The 17,171-nt window shown below is 43.9% G+C and overlaps 1 protein-coding gene across 1 annotated transcript; it reads right to left on the bottom strand.

The window, feature by feature from the left end:
- Positions 1-2,371: 2,371 nt before the first annotated feature.
- On the bottom strand, positions 2,372-16,472 carry Cldn11 (claudin 11). Its single transcript, XM_003463530.5, has 3 exons — positions 16,053-16,472; positions 12,534-12,698; positions 2,372-3,594 (listed from the first exon to the last, which is right to left on the bottom strand). The coding sequence occupies exons 1-3, from the start codon at positions 16,276-16,278 to the stop codon at positions 3,362-3,364; spliced, it is 624 nt and encodes a 207-aa protein (XP_003463578.1). The 5' UTR covers positions 16,279-16,472; the 3' UTR covers positions 2,372-3,361.
- Positions 16,473-17,171: the final 699 nt, after the last annotated feature.

The raw sequence follows: 17,171 nt of genomic DNA, 5'->3' as shown, positions 1-17,171 counted from the left end.
ATGTTTTTTCTCTACTTTGGTTTCCATCATATTCTTGGAAAGCAGGCACAGTACTGGGTCATTCTTAACTGAAAGACCCCAGCCTGCAGTCTCTTCAGAACAGGCCGCAGAGAGCAAGAAAGGTTGGCCCAACTCTCAAAATCATCTAACCCCTAGTGATCACCAAAAAGAGAACAAGAGATGATGACTTCAGCTGCAGAAACGCCTAAGGAAGAAACCTTTCTGTTTACCGTTTCTCAAAATGTGGTGTCACTTCGATCTGCAGTTTCTTTTGTCTAGTCTGAGATCTACTGAGTCCGTCTTGAGGGGTGAAAAAGGAAAATGAATCTGCATTTTACCTAACTCCCTGGAGTAACTATTAAATTGGAGAATGGGGGCGGGGAGCTTTGGTTTAAATAAACTCAAGCCCCTTCCACTTACATATAGTGGCTCTTGGGACCTTGACAAAACCCAGAGTCTGCATTTCTTTTCCTTATCCTTCCAATGGGGATCAAGGGGGTGGATTGGATGCGTGAAGTTCCTGACAGTCACAGCATGAATTCCCCTCACCCTGTTGTTTGGGTAGAATACGTTAGGTCTGCCATTTTCACACACAGTCAGGGTCACTGCACCAGAATGAGGATTTATTGTAACCGCTCAATAAATCATAATTTCCAAGTTCTAATGGAACTCTAAAGACAGCAGATAAAATGAGATTGAATCCCTTACTGAATGAAACAGAGTCTATCATTCTACAGCTTGCTGTCCAATCCAAAATCCTGAGGCCATTTATGGCTAGTACAAACTGAGACATGTTATAAGCATAATTTAGACTCCAAAAGCTTAATACAAAATCAAGAATGTAAGGCCAGGAGTGGGGTCATCTACCTATAATCCCAATTATCTGAGAAGCTAAGGCAGAAGGACTGCAAATTCAAAACTAGCCTGGGAAACTTAGCAAGATCCTGTCTCAAAATACTTAAAAATGAGTCGGGCTAGGGTGTAACTTGGTGCTTTCTCCTTTTGTTCAGTCTCTAGTACTGTGCCCCAAAAAGGTGTAAAACGTCACATCAATCAATTTCATATTGAAATGGCATAAATTGGATACACTCGTCAAATAAAATATATTAAAGTTAACTTCGCTCTTTTTTTGGTCAACTAGAAAATTTTAAATTGCAGATGGGCTCGCACATTCCTATTGCACAGTGCCATCCTAGAAAAATATCTGCCCTCCTCCCTCAAGCTGAAAATAAACCCTAACCCTGCAGTTACAACCTACAAAATGGGATTCCCTAAGGAGTCGGGCAATCAGCCAGAAGAGCTTTGTGGGCCCCTGCTCCCGCACAGGGGACAGTGAGGCTCAGGCAGTCTTCTCCCTTTCTGAGGAAGCAAGCAGAAGCCTCAGGCAAGGACTGGAGTGAGCAAAAACAGCAAGTCCTTCAGGGAACTATGGTACAGGACCTGGTGATGCTTCTAGTCAGTCCTGAAAGTAGGAATCAGAAGACCCAAAGCCTTGCCTGTCTGTTCCCTTGATGTGCCCTCGGCCCCCTCCATGTCCATAATCATCTTACACTAACAAGTCTGAACGAGGTGGGGAGGGTCTTCCACTGGAATTACATGACTCAGACTCTTACGCAAATTGTGTCATAACTAAGCAAATACTTTTGTCAACACAAGCATTGTCCTTTCTGATAGCTCATTTAAAAATACTTTCTACCTGGTAATAATATCCTAATGTACACAAATTTCTGTACAAAAATAAATCAATAAAGGATAACTCCCAAGTAGATATTTCCCAAGAGGAATGTTAGCCAGTCATTGTACAATCAACAGATGAAATTAGTATTTTATTTGGAAAAAGCCTGCCAAAATAGACTGTGATCTGTTTTCTCTGAGCGGGCCCATAACATGACAATATCTGGACTAGAAAACAAATAAAAGTCAACTGGGTGTGTCTTTGTACTAAATTTGTAAATATCTATCTGTTTCTGTCTGAACAAAATACTGTACGTCTAACCACTGCAACTAAAGATTCAGTAATGGGTTTATTTATCTCTTTATACTCAGCTAATTTCTTTACTAAATATTCAGTATAACTAAATGAGTTTGTGTAATGTTTGGAACTTGGACTCTGCTGCACTTACCTGTGACTTGAGGCCATCAAATCACTTCACTTGATTAACCTACAGAACATTTATTGTACATTTTCATGACCATACATTACCAACAAATACAGTGACTAAAATAAAAGCTTTCAATTACTCAAGACAACGCAGAATGCCTGCTCCTACCTCACTGATTGCGTTCCCTTAAAATTACCAGTAGAGATGACTGAGATGTTTTTAGATCAGTGGATGATCCCTCTGCATACAACAAAAAATTGAAAACCAGGTTTGCAGACAGTTTGTTATTTATTGCACAGATTTCTCTTAATGAACAAAATGCACCATCAATGTTTGGAGAGTCTGGGGTCTCAGATACTGATATACCATCAGTGTTCACACCCGTAAAGCCAGATCCAACAGTACAGTTTATGTTAACCCACATCACTGCAAGATGGGTGCCAGAATAAAAATGGAGAGAGAAGGGGGGGCTAAAACCGTGTTAATTCAAAGCATATGCAGGACTACATCATACAGATCGGGAAATCAAAACTGTTTTGTGGACATCAGTTAAAGTTACACTCACTTTTACTGTTATTTATTGCATAATTAAAGTCTGTTTGGTTCATTTCCTTCATACCAATGAATGGAAAATTTCAGGAAAACCATGGTTATAAAAATGATCAATCTTGAAAAATTATGTACAGATAAATGTAAAATCATAAACTGAAAAATACCCTGCCCCTTGCCCTCAACTTAGAAAAGGGAAACTCTCCGGCGAGGAGAAGTCCCGCAGCTCCCCTCCCCACCCACATCCCCAATCTGTCTTCCAGTATCTCCTCTGAGTAAGCGGCCTTGGAACTGAGGGGAGGCGGACACAGAGGCATCTGTATGACACTGCTATTGTCATCTGTAACAGTTTGAAAAGTGTCTTTTATTTCTCTGCCCCACCCAAACCCAACTCAGCAATGTTTGTGAAACATTTAAGATGTAGAGAGAAACAAAATTGCATTTTTTAAACAAACAGCAAAGGAATCCCAAGAAAAAAAGCTAATAGTGGGTATTGCCATGAGAAAACTACATGGGCATTATCTTTTAAGGGAACCAGAAGGCAGTGGGGCAGAGAGGTGTTAAAACTACTAAACGCCAGGTGGGCTGCTTTCTAGACTTTGGCTTTGGTGCCTGGCAGAGAAGTGGGCTCCCCGCTCCCACTGCGTCAAGCAAACCTGGGGCCCGGGGCCCAGCACCTGCAGCACCCCACGGGCAGCCTGGCAGCTGGCTTATACGTGGGCACTCTTGGCATGAGTTGGCGAGCTGGAGCCCGAAGAGTAGTAGAAACGGTTTTCACCAAAGGCCTGGGCGTCTCCAGCACAGCAGACAATGACACAGCCGCCCACCAGGCACAGCACAGCGCCGATCCAGCCCGCGTACAGGGAGTAGCCAAAGCTCACAATGGTGGTCTCGCGGTGAGCGCACACGGGGAACCAGATGGTGGCCACCATGGCGCAGAGAGCTGGGGAGACAGAGAGAGGTGTGACAGCGGCATGCCCGTCCCACGGCCCACACCCCACGCCCGGTGCAATGGGCGCCCAGTTCCCAGACCCACACTTCCAGCCAGCTCCCAGAGAACTAGAGAATTTCATCAGCAACACGGCAACTGAAACCTGAAAGTTTGCAGCCACAGAATAAACTAACAGCCTGTGCCCAACTGACTTCTTACAACAGGTGGCTAAGGAAAGAACTGTCATGTAAAAACCAAGAAGTAAATCATTTAAGACCAAAAAGTTTGTTTTTACTTATATATCGTGCCTTTACATGTAGAGTTACAATTCTATGTTTCTTTCATTGTCTTGGTCACATTATAATTATCTCTTTATGTAGCAAGGCTCTGAGTTCCTTGAAGATGGGGGTCATGTCTTATTTATACCTCAGCATTCGTGTTTAGCTCAGTATCAGTCATATCGTGTGTGTAGCATACACTCAAATAACTCAGCCACCCAGAGATGGGAAGCAAGATGGCATCTATCACAGCTCTCCACTCCACCTCGTCCATTTGGTCAATTCTGTTACAATGACCTAAAGAAGTTATGTAATTCTCTTGCTGTAGTAAATATTGCCTGCCAGATATAAGTGGAGTATCAGCTAATGGTTTGAGTTATTGTTTTGCTATCCACGAACACAAAATCCCAACACACAAATGAAGAAATCTAAAAGAACTCACTTATTCACAGATTTCATGCTATTTGTTAAAGTAAGTCATAATGTTAGAGCTTTATTTATGCTCTCGCATCAATCAATCTAATCAGGTTTGGTTTAGAGTTTATAGATTAAGAAACAGCTTCTATCTCAGTTCTTTTCCTCCTAAGAAAAATGATAAAAGCAAGCAAGAGCTTATAAAGATTCCGTTTAGAAGTATTTAGACCAGAATTACCAATCTGGTAGCTACAGCTACATGGAGCCATTGACCGGCTGCAAAGAGGCTCATGGGACTGAAAACTGAATTTGGAATTTTAGCTAATTTTCATCCTAATGGCCACAGGTGGCTAGGGCTACTGAGACAACACAGCTTCCAACAAAGCCAACTCAGTGACTTCCTTTGGTGTCATCTAATTTCTCATGACAAGCAGGACAGAGATTTTAGTTAAAATTGCAAGTTGAGGTGACACATCAAATTTGGCAAACGGGAAACTAACAATAAGGAGGTTGCATTTGCTAACTGTAAAAGCCATCAACAAACTCAACACAGAGTGTTGTTCTCGGTCTACACTTGCTACTGTGAGTACCCTTTTTACTTTCAACCCAGCAAGCTTTTCTTCCTGATTTTCATTCATTCTGAGTGATTTTTCTAACTCAACTTTTATGCCCAAAGAGAAGAAATATAATTTTTCTTCAACGTAATCACTTAAATATAACAGCCAGTACATTCATTCTAAACTGAAGAAAATAAAGTTTCCTCATTGTACTTAAGTAGTTTATGACAAGGTTTTTGGTGGCAACAGAATAAACTCACTCCCACAAACTAAGTATAGATACACATAAATCACCAGGATTCCTCTCCTAAAAATCCGTAGCCCCACGTGTAAGTTAAAAGGAAGAGAGGAGGTTTGAGTTGCCCAGATTGACTTACTTTGTTTTTTGATTTTTTTTTTTTTTGGTTTTTTGGTTTGTAGTTTAGCTGATCTTGGTTTTTGGTTTTTGGTTTTTTTGAGACAGTGTCTTGGTTTGTAAACCTGAACTGACCTTAAACTGACAAGCTGACCTCAAACTCATGGGACTCTTACTAGCTTATCTCCAGAATGCTAGGATTACACGCATGTGCCACCGGGCCAGTCCAGGTGGGTTTTCTGCCAGCCTAAATTCACCCCATTAATTGTGAACTAATCTACACAATTAAGTTTGCATTGAATTTATACAGATTATCTAAGAGGCTAAAATGATACATGCTAATAGCCTCCTTTAGCATAAAATCACAGTAGATAAAATCACATCCACTTCCATAATGCTTTTTAGATGATAAGATGTGTTTTTTCTGCGAAGAACATTCAAGAAGACCAGTGTTTGAGTTTTCCCTTTCTGCCTCAAGGCTTTGAAAACCTCCGCATAGGAAAGTCCTTTTCTTTCTCTTCCTCTAGCTACAGATTTCAAATTAAACACTCTTGGAGAATTTCATCTAGCCAAGTATAGAGAAAAGTTTTTTCTCTATGAGACCAGGAGACAGAAATTCTCTTCCTGAGTGTTTCAGCCTGAGAGAACTGCTGTAGATTCCCCAGAGCAATACACAATCCCCACACACCCAGAGACCCCAGTCTAGCAAGGGCTTCCAAACCTCAGGTTTGTGTACAGAGGGCAATGAAAATTATATAGGAAAAAGATTTAATTCCTAAGCAACTCATTTGGTTCAATCCAATAAGTCTTTCCCCATAAGTAATTTTTTGTTTTGTTTTGTTTTGTTTTGCTTCTTGGTACTAAGATTTGGTTTAGATCTTACAGAATAAAACAAAAAGTTACCTATAAATTCATCTAATTCTTTCCCACTTTTTAGGCAAAGTACCAAAATACGGTGTTATTTAGACAGGTAAAGAATTAGGCTTGATATTCCTTAAGTAACCATCGGTTGATTTTAAGTATCTTAGAGATATCATTAGATTCTATTGTAACTAATTTATTAATAAAAGAAAAACAAGAATGGGATCTAAATATTATAAAATGAACCTCTTCGGGTTGGGTAAATAAGTGGGTCAACAGAGGCTAGACAGATGAATGGGTAAGTAGGCGAGAGATAATTCCATTTTGATTCTACTTTGCCTTTTATACATACCAAAACTGACTCACAAGCTCATAATTTACCTCACTAAACGCCTCCTTCTCCCCATAATCCACCCAAAACACGGCAAATGAGTACCAGCAGGCTCTTCATTTCCTGGTAGGTAAATGAGCTCTGGGTGGAATTCCTGTGGCTCTCAGAGATGAACCACATCAAAACCACTGAGAAATGACAGGCCACCACATGAAATGAAGGGAAATGAGAGGCACACTAGAAACAACGACCTTCAATTGAACTCCAAATGAAAATGGTTAGAATTTTAAAAAAAGAGAATTTATTAAATTGCAGCAGTGGCTTGGGGGAAAAATGGATATGTTTTGGTAAATAAAGCTAAAAATGTAAATGAAATAACTGCTTAACTAAAAGACTATGAAATATTAATAAAACTGTCATTAATTTGGTGCTCGCGCACGTGTATATATGTGTGTGCACGCCCATGTGTGTGTACAGTATTAGGAATTAAACCTAGGCAGGACATTTGCACTCAACTGCATTCATAGAGCTCTTTTCTGCTTCTGTTTGTGTTTTTTAGAAAGTGTTTGCTAAATCACCAGCTTATTCAGGTTGGCTCCAGTTTATAATCCCAGAGCACCAGTGTTAAAGGCATGCACCACCACACCTAGTCTGGTTTTCTTAGGGCTTGGTAGATTTATTTCTAATTGTTGACCAAAAATAATCTTACAATGTTCTGATATATAGAGAAGATGCTTTGCTAAAATGTCAGTTACCATCAAGCTAAAGAAAACTGAAGAAATACAGAAGGACTTTTCACTTTTTCATTTCATTTCATCAGGTTTTACTTTTAAATTAAGTCTCTAAAAACAAGGCAAGAATGTTAATGCTGACTTTTCAGTCTCTTTTGCTTTCCAAAGATACAAAGTTGGAGGGAGCAAACTGCTGTTGGTTCCAGGAAATAAATAGAAGGCAAAATCATAGATATTCTTAAAGAATGTAAGAATATAAAAGAATAGAGAAGAACAAAATAGTGTCACTAGGCAAAAATAGATTCATCTGAGCTTGATCCTTTCAGAAGTAGAATCTTGCTCATCAAAGAATAAAATTGATTACTTCTTTTGGGAACCAATTTCAAATAATGTTAACATAATGTATTCTTTAATTGATAGAACATCACCTTGTTAAAAATTAATGATGATTTGACTTAACCAAGCAGAAATTACTTGGCATGGCAATTTTAAAGCAATAAAATTTTAATGTAGCTTTCAATCTTTTAAGAGATTAAATAACACACGGTAATATTAGGGAGTTAAATAAATGTGATGCATACTTCTTCATAAATATGTGTGGTAATTAGGTGCAATTAAAATTTTACTTGTAGAAAGGAAAAGCAAATGTGATTAGGAGTAAAACTGATATGGATGTGTCTGATTCTAGAGGTAATAAGGCATAGCCAAGGACAAAGAGGCACGGCAAACCCAGCTCAGATACTGACATCTCTTCCCTCTCCTAGTGAACACTTCTTTTCCAGCCTTTGTCACGTTCAGTGTTAGGCACTGAAAGGACTTTTGAAAGCAGTGACTGTAGTGCAAGGTAATATTTTCATTAAAATTACTTAAATCACTGTGACTATTCTGTGATAATGAAGGGAAATTTTTCCTTAATATGCTGAGATCTGTGTCCTGAAAGAAATGAAGAAGTGGAGAAGTAAACAAATAATCCATGAGTTCCTCATTATAGAGAGAGGTTGGGTTCAAAGGGATTCATTAAACCATTCTGTCTATTTCTGTGTACATTTGAAACTTTTCACAATAAAAACTTTTTTAAAATCCACCTCCATCTAACATTTCACAAGACACTGAACATTATATTCTACAACCAGTACTATTATAGCATATGAACTACGTAGCAATTTATTTTAGCTTCTCACAAAGAAATAAGTTTAGGAGACAATAAATGAAATGTCTAATATAAGCCAAAGGCTGGAGACACAGTTAGTAACCATTCTTGTTCTTCCCATCTGTCCTTCTCAGTAAACACTGACATGGCTGCCAGGGGACGTGCACCTCCTATACTAGTAACTTTTAGGAAAAATTAATATTTATAATACTAGCAAAGCAGTGGAATATTTGGGTTCATTATTTTCCTGGCTTACTTTCAAAATTTTTCCCTTTATATTTTTTCCATGAATCTTTTTTTTCCCCCTATAGTTTTTTAAGTAGTTTTTTGGTTTTAAGTTTCCAGCTTTTGGGTTTGTTTGTTGCAATACTAGAGATTAAACTTAAGGCTTTGCTTATGTTAGGAAAATACTACGGAGCCACTGTCATAGTCCTTTGTTTATTTTTTTTTAGGCACAAAATTTAAACCTAGGGAGAGTACATGAAGCAGTTAGTGCCTCTAAATTTACTGATAAGGTCACTGTAAACCACAGTCATACTCAAGGGCCACATCCTTTCCACTACCCACATGAAATATTATTTAGATCAGGAATTTGTTGGTGTAAAGTCACTGAGATTGGAGGAAGGTTTTTCTAACCATTCTCCTAACCATCTTGGATTAAGAGTATCGTTACATATTCCATACCCAAGGATTCTGTTTTCCTGCATGTCTGACAAGATTTGTCTCACGCTTGCCACAATCTATCCTACCATAATTTCTCCTGAAATTTCCAAATTTAAACAACTTTTCCACTATAAATAAGGCTATTGGTACCAGATTTTTTAAAAAGAAAAAGAGACAATAAAAAGATTCCATATAAAAAGCAAAGTATATTTGCATTTCTTCTATTCCTTACCCTGTTCCCTAAAAAAACTCAAATGAAACTCACAGCAATGTAACAATTAGACTACAACAGAACTCAGGTTCACAGTTTTCAGTAAGGTGGGTTACTGTGATTTTTCACAACAGAATAAGCAAAAATCTCCAATTATTAATCTCATATTCTGGTTTTTACAGTCAATAAAGGAAATATTTCCATGAGACCAGAATACAGGTAGTATTTCTAGAAACAGATTATTTCTCTTCACCACTTCCAAGTGTGGAGATGACTGCGAAAAATTAGACTTGATTGGAAGAAGATTCAATTACCTTCTGGGTTAACTCTCTATTTCCTCTAAGACAACAACAGTAATCGTTTACTGAGCAGTTACCATGTGCTAGATACCACACTAAGTAATTTGTATATCATTTCACACTTCTTACCAACCTGAGAAGTGGGCATTGTTTTTCCCATTTTAAAGGAAGACTCAGATACATTAAATAACTGTCCCAGTTCACACAGCTAGAAAACAGTAGATTCCAGATTCAGTACAATTGCATCTGATTCCAACTGATAAAACCCAGCCTTGACAGGGCCTCTAGAAAAGCTGCAAATAAATAAAATTTGCCTCAGATCCAGCTCAGATGTGAGGTGTCTGCTGCTCCTGGAACTGCTCAACCAGTTAAGAAGCCAGTGGCACCAGGCTCCTGCTCCTGCCCACAGCAGGAACCAAATCGCCACATCCTCAAACTAAGCCTGCTGAGAAGAAAGAGTTGTAAGACAGGTACAAGATTTTTAAGCTTTCAGAAAGATAGTTGCAGATACCCAACACCAGAAAGAACTGAGTTCAGGGGGCTGGGGATTTAGCTCAGTGGCATAAGCACCTGCCTTGCAGGCAGGCAGTCATGAGTTCGATCCCCGGTACCGATAAAAAGGAAAAAGACAAAAAAAAAAAAAGAAGAAGAACTGAGTTTAGTTGTGTTAACAGTTTCCTAGCATGATCCCCAGTGTGGCCCCTCCATTCCCTTTGGTCCGGAACCAGACCTCAGCCGGAGTACCATCTGGTGACCCCTAGCACCCAGCACAGGTCCAGCCCCAGCTTCTCCAAGAGTGTGACAGAAACCAGTCCAAAGCTACACAAAGAGGCCCTTCACTCTTTCCTGCTCCTCCCTCTGCTCAGCCAAGGGTGGAAAACAAGGCTCCGGGTGAGCAGACCTAGAGGAGATCAGCAGGTGCCACTCTTGAGACAATGAGCTTTACATTTCCAGAGCTAGCTCGTTGGATCAGAACAGCATCCGCCTGGAAAGCAGGGACCCGCTGAGAAATAAATCTGGGCTGGAGGGCAGAAAAGGTGGACAATCCCCAATACACAGTGCTGGAAATGGTGGGTGAGTGGCCCTCAGCCCATTCGAGTGCTAAGCAGCTGGAAAGGTACAGCCTCCTTGGAGGTTGGATCACTCAGTCCCCCAACTCCCCACGGTGCCATCTCCAGACAGGCGAATAGGAACTGAAGGACAGCTGGCATCCCTTTGCTTCCCTTGTCCCACTGCCCTCTCTGCACTAATCTTTGAAAGATAAAAAAAATTAATGCAGTTAACAAGCCTCTGGTTGCTCCCCACTCCCCAGAACTCTGGTTATTCAAGCTAGAAAATTAGTTTATATAGAGTTTTTTGTTTGTTTGTTTGTATCGGTACCAGGGATCAAACTCACAACTGCCTGCTTGCAAGGCAGGCGCTTATGCCGCTGAGCTAAATCCCCAGCCCCTTATATAGACTTTTGAAAGCCAATTTGTCTCTGTATACTGTGCTTTCCTCCCTCCATTTTCCACAGGGTTTGCTCACATTGTTTGAATACATTCTCTCACTGTGAGGAAAGGAGCAAGCAGCAAGTGCCTAGGAGAAGGAGCAATCATCTGGATCCCACAGCATAGTCTGCCTGTGAGGCACTAAGCTTCCCACTGGAAAGAGAATTGGATCTCTGAACCTCGGGAAGCACAACGAGAAGGGATCGCTACAAAGCAGAGCACAGTGGCTGATCCGTGCTCCTCATGCACTCACACACAGACTGTGACAAGAATCAAAATTTCCACGCTCAGATTCTTGTAGGAAATTATAACGGTGTTTTTCTTTTTCACTTCTGTTAGAACACACACACATTTACACTTCTACTGAGTTCTCCACAGTTTCACAAACCCTCACACTTTGCAATCACGAGCAATGAGACCCCCCTCTTTCCTCTCCTCACCTCATTGGCATCACTGAGGGCAAGAAGCCTCCGGTGGGAGGTGACCATCACTAAGTGGCACCCACACATACAGAATCCTGACACCTTCCCCCATCCCTCAAGGACCTGCGCTAGTATGCCAGTTTAGAGCTGGGACTTCCTTGTCCCAACAGAAAATAACTCTAAGTAAACTACAGCCAAACCAGTTTCTCATTTACTCATATGTGCATTTTAACAGGAACTTCTATTCTTAAAATTCATTTCCTCTGTAGGAATTTAGACATGTTAATGGAATGAGCATCCAAGGAAAAAAATAGAACTTAAATCATCAAAGAGAACAGAGCTAAGAGGACCCTCCACTGGTTGTGTCAAGCTTTTGTGTGCAAGTGTAAGCAGCAAAACTGAGTAAGCACATGCCATTTCCTTGGCCTGGCCCTTACCAATCCATGGCCAGACCATCTTCACTCTCAAAATGCGACACTAGGTTCCTTGATTTTGGGAAACTCCTCCAGTCATATCAGGAGCCTTCCTGCATAGCCTATGAGCCTTTTTAGGTATGTACCTGCCACAAGCTATCAAGATGTCTGTATCCACTCAGAGCAGAAGCTGCTTCTCTCTATCATCCCTAGTCCCTGGGACACATGCTTAATGAACACTTCCTGACAAAAGTAGTGAGTCATCATCTACTGGTCTACCAGCCTCAACCCCTTGACTCGCCCTCCCCTTTCTCTAGTCTTTATAGATTAACAGAGGCTCTCAGTCTTGGTTGTGCTGAGGATCATCTCAGGAGCTTTGAAAGAAACGTATTTCCCAGACCCAGTCCCCAGAAAATTCCTCTGTAGAAACCAGATGTAAGTGTTCAAAAAGGGAATCCCTTCTGTGAGCTGGGTAGAGGACCACCATGTAACATTCTCCTGTCTTCTGGTCTCTCTCTCTCTCTGATATTTCCTACCATCAAAAATTTCTCTTTATTTTTCTTAACTCATTTTCATATTCAGTGTGCCCCAAGACATCCCTTACCCTTTTGTTTAAATTTCTCATAAAATATAAACAAACCCTGAGGATTCAGGTGTCGCTCAGTGGATTCTCTTGGCTTCCCGTCACGTTTCTCTTGAACTGGAGGAAGCAGCAACCCTAGGCTTTGAGACTGATCGGATTCCCTCAGAGTGGAGGTGCCCCAGAGAATGCTTACCCAGTAGAATGAGCATAACGCCAGCCAGCTGGGCCCGCCTGTACTTGGCCACACCAGGCTCATGGCCCATCCGGATGCAGGGGAGGACGGTCAGCAGCAGCAAGATGGCCGGCAGGCCCAGAACAGAAGCCGCAATCATTAGGGCCCTGCAAGCCTGCACATAGCCTGGGAGGAGAAAGAGAAGAGGGCAGGTTAGACCCTGGGCCCTCTCAGGTCCTGAGTGCTGTCCCAGGAATTCAGCACTGCCTTTTCTTCTCACTCCTTCCCAAGACTTCTCAAATGTGCTTAACGTCATCCAAAATCACCGCACACCTCCAGAGCAAGTCAGCAACAAAAAGGGGAGCTAGAGAATTGGAATGGCAATCCCACATTTATGCTACTTGGTGAGCTTCGAGACTAAAGGAGCTAGGAGCCTATAGCATTATATTACCTCATAAAAGATTCCAATGAAAATTCAAATCTATAAAGAAAATGAACGGTGATGATGTATGCTGGTTCCAGTCTGCTGTTGATTTGCTCTATACATGACTTTATTTGACTCAACCATGGTGTAAAAATAATAATACCCACATCTGTCTGACAGAATTCTACTGAAGAGCAAAGTCATTCTTTCTCACAGTTCCTAGAACAGTTACTATGCTGAGTATTGGAACAAGGTTAGCTGACATGGTTGGTGTTACTACTGCATCAATACAGTGCTTTTATCTGCAGATGTATCTGCCGAAGCTGCGACTTCTCTCTCGAACCATGTACGCTTAATTCACATGGAGATGAGCAAAGCATAGCCTTGAAATCAGCTAAAATGTACATTAAAACTCTAGCTTCCTCTCTCTGTTGTCCGCAGAGACTGCTGTTCTCGTGAAACTTGCCCCCAAAGATGCTCAAGGCTCCATCTCCTGCCTCACCTGCTGTGCCCAGCATGTTTCTCCTCCTGTCCATCATGGTCTAAAAGTTACTTCACCAGCCCTGAAGATCTGGGAAGGTAGATACCTGCTAGGTTTTCATTTGCCCACAAAAGATGATACAAACAAGCAATTACAAATGAAAGAACAGGTGAATTGGATAATAAAAGAGTAGAGCAAAGCCATCCAAAGTTTACGCTGTTAAATAAAATGCTGTTACTTTATTAAAAAGCAGATTATATTATGTACTATATTCATGCAGAATACATCTGACAAAGTACTAGAAGAATTTTATATATTTAACTTGGTGTTTCACTTTTAAATTTATTGTTTCTCATCAGAACACTCTCCTTTATCAAGAAAAATTGTATTTTATTATCCTCCCTTTTTTTGCTCAGGCAGAGTTAGAGCCAGTGGTCTCAGGGAGGCAGAGTTAACAGCGAAGCCAAAAAAGTAGCCCTAGTTCTGCCTCACATACTAGGACTCTCATTTTAAATCCAGCCAGATTTTGCTGGGCACCAAGACCCAACTTGAACAGTCTCTTAGCAAGGTATGTTTTGCCAACATCCAGATTCCACAAAGCTCTTTTGCTAACACTGCATATCTCATATCAGTTTCTTCAGAATTAAAGACAATCAAGCAAGTATTGGAGACACCCCCACCAGAGAAACGGGAGAAGACTCAGACCGCACCCCTCCCTGCTCCGGCAACTTGTAGGAGAGCCAGAGCTGACACAAAGGATGCAGTCAACCAGCACCTTCAGCTCTGAAGTTCATGGCACAGGCTGTTCACATGCTAGGAGGCCAAGGTCATATCAGGAAGTAGAAAGATGGACAGGGAGGACAGACTCTGCCCCCACTCAAAGCCTAAGGGAGGGTCAGCAGAAAGGATTAGCCTCCTCCCCCCAAAAATGTCCTGTGGGAATATTCTCTGAAAACAAATGACATGGCACTAAATGCTTAGTAAAATTAACTCCAGTAGAAATGGACAGCAAATGTCTGTCTCTTTCAAACTCCCCACCAATTTCAGGCCCAGCTTTAATTTTAAACCATTTATGGAGCATCTACTGCACGAAAGGAGGTTTGCATTTCTTGTCTCATTTCATCTCCAGGACAGTCCTGAAAGACAGCACTCAGCTCAGTTTCACTTTTTAAAAGAGGACAGCTGAGGTTCACTGAAGCCAACAATGTATCCTAAGTCACCTGGATTGTAAGTGCTGCATCTCAGGGGTCTGGTGTAGACTCCCCAAGGGCAGCTTCAGCTGAAACTGGATCCAGATGTAGGATCCAGATGTAGGGGCCCAGTTTCCATCCTTGTGAGAGTTCAAAACAGAGAAGAGGATAACAGAAGGCAGCCTGATGGACGTACTGTGTGTGCCCACTGTGCACCTGAGGCAGTGTGGGCACCAGGAGAGGACGCCATCTGTGTCTTCAAGGTATTTTAAATGGTGTAGAATTTAACCCAGAAACAATTCTTTTAAAAAAAGAAAAATAAGTTGTCATAGGGATGAGATCAAGTTTTGTGCGCAGCAAGGAAGAGTGATTCCAATTGCCAGGCATAGAACTGGGAAGCATTTGGAAGCACTTAACAGGGGTGCAGAGCCTCTGGAAGAGACTCTTCCAGAAGGCACCAAGTGAATGCCTCCCACGCTGGCGGCTTCAGGGGCCGGCTTCTTCCCATCTGAAGGAAGCTGGTGGGCCTCTTCATCGTGAAAACCTAGAGGGACAGAAGGCCACCGGGCATGGGCTGGAGGGAGCATAAGCCAACCAGGCAGGGCAGATTCCCAGCAGAAATCCTGAGCCTTCCTCTTCATCCAGCTGGCTGGGGTTTACATCAGAATGGAAACTGTTGCCCAGAATTTTCCCACAGGCAAAGGAAGATGGAGCCCAGGCCGGCGCTGGGGGGCTGTCAGTCCTGCCCTCCAGGCCCCTCCCCGCAGCGGGGGACTCGGCTGGAGCCCAGGATTTCAGCAACCTTGCGCCCCAGGAGCCCCGCTTTTCTCATCCCCACTGGAGCAAGCCGAGCAGGGCAGGACGCCTCCGCGGCCCCACAGCAGGGACGGGTGGGGATGCAGGAGACCGGACAGGCTGGGGACTGCGAGGCCAGCCTGGAGTCTGCTCAGCGGAGCAGCCCGAGGCAACCTGGGGTGGCTGGGAGCGCGCTGACCCCGCCGGGCCCCGCGTCCACGAGGACGGCTGTGCCCGCGTGGACCGCTCCGGTGCGGCTCTCCGATGCCCCTCCATCTGCCCACTCAGGGGAAGCGGGGCGCCCACGAGAGGGGCTGGGCCAGGGCGGTGGAGGAGGTTCTGGTCCCGGACCTCGGTGCAGGCGGCAGGTGGGACGGTGGGAATGCACAGGAGAGGAGTTCCTACAGCTGCCTGCGTCTCGGTTCGTTAAATCCTCACAGCGCCTGCGGCAGCGCTGGACGAATTGCTATTATTATTCCAAATTCCGAATAAGAAAACTGAGGCCAAAAGGGAGAAGTTTGGGGCTGCCTAACTGTTCACAACGCGGCAGGGCTGGAGATGTAAAATAAGAGCCCCAAACGTTTCCGTGAACGTGAACATCCCGCCTCCCCGGTCTCGGCGGAGAGTGCGGCTCGGGAGCGGGGTCTTACCCGGCAGGATGAGGATGTCCACCAGCGGCTTGCAGTGGTACAGCCCGGTGGCCATGACGCAGTCGGCCCACAGCCCCTTGGAGCCCAGCTCGTCCAGCTTGCGGCAGGTGGGGATGGTGTAGCCGCAGGTCACCACCCAGTCATTGGTGGACGTGGTGACGATGATGCCGATCCAGCCCACGAAGCTCGTAACGAAGCCCACCACCTGCAGACACGTGGCCACCATGGTGGCCACCCCGACGTCCACGCGCTTCGCCCCTCGCCGCTGTGCCCGAGCCGCGGGCTGGACAGCGCCTGCCCTGGACCTCGCGGGGCCGGACACTGGAGGCCGCGAGGGGCTGCGAGCCCAGATGGGACGGCGGGCGGCGGGAGCTCGGCGGGGCAGGACGGCGCGGCCGGGACCGGGCTGCTGGGCGCCCCCGCCCCCGCCCCCCTTTAAACCGGGTGGCCCCGGCGGGCCGGCACCAATCGGCGACAGCCGCGAGGACGGCGGGCCAATCGCCGGCCGGGCCCGGAGCGGGGTGTGGAAAGGGAGTTGGGGGGACCTCAGGAGTCAGCAGAGCGCTGCGCTGTTCTGCCGTCGGCCCCCGCCGGGTCCCCTGCGCCCCCTCCTCCTCAGCGTCCCCCGCTGGCCCTTCTTCCCGCCTTGAGCGCTTCTCCAGCGGTCAGGCTTCTGAGGCTTAACCGCCCTAATGGACAGAGGCAAAGCCTTCCGCTAGTAACAGTGGTCACTGGTGGAAAAAATGATCTTTTTCCCGTGGTTGGAAACCACCACAGGCAGCCATGGCCGCAAGAGAGGTGGCAGCGGCGATAGCCATTCATGCCTCTTCCTTACTGTGTATGCGTGCGTTACATTTAATTCTCACAACCTTTGGGGTAGGAACACTTGCTGATTATACAGTAATAGGCAAGAAAAGGCGACAGAGTACGGGGAAATTTCCATGGGCCCACCTCACCCTCCTCAATAACCATTCCTGAGATGATGTCCTGGTTGCCGGTTTCTGGAAATTTCTAACGGGCTCAAGTGTCCCATTTTGGATACATTAAAAACTAGATCAACTGTTAGCTGACTATGACGTTGATAAATCTGCATTACACTGAGAAAACTGCTTAGCCAGC

Source organism: Cavia porcellus, unplaced genomic scaffold, assembly GCF_034190915.1.
Source record: "Cavia porcellus strain 051 isolate PalLab524CR breed Dunkin Hartley unplaced genomic scaffold, mCavPor4.1 scaffold_17, whole genome shotgun sequence".
NCBI classification, from domain to species: Eukaryota; Metazoa; Chordata; class Mammalia; order Rodentia; family Caviidae; genus Cavia; species Cavia porcellus.
The sequence above is the reverse complement of the archived record's forward strand: the minus strand, read 5'-3'. Positions and strand labels throughout refer to the sequence as shown.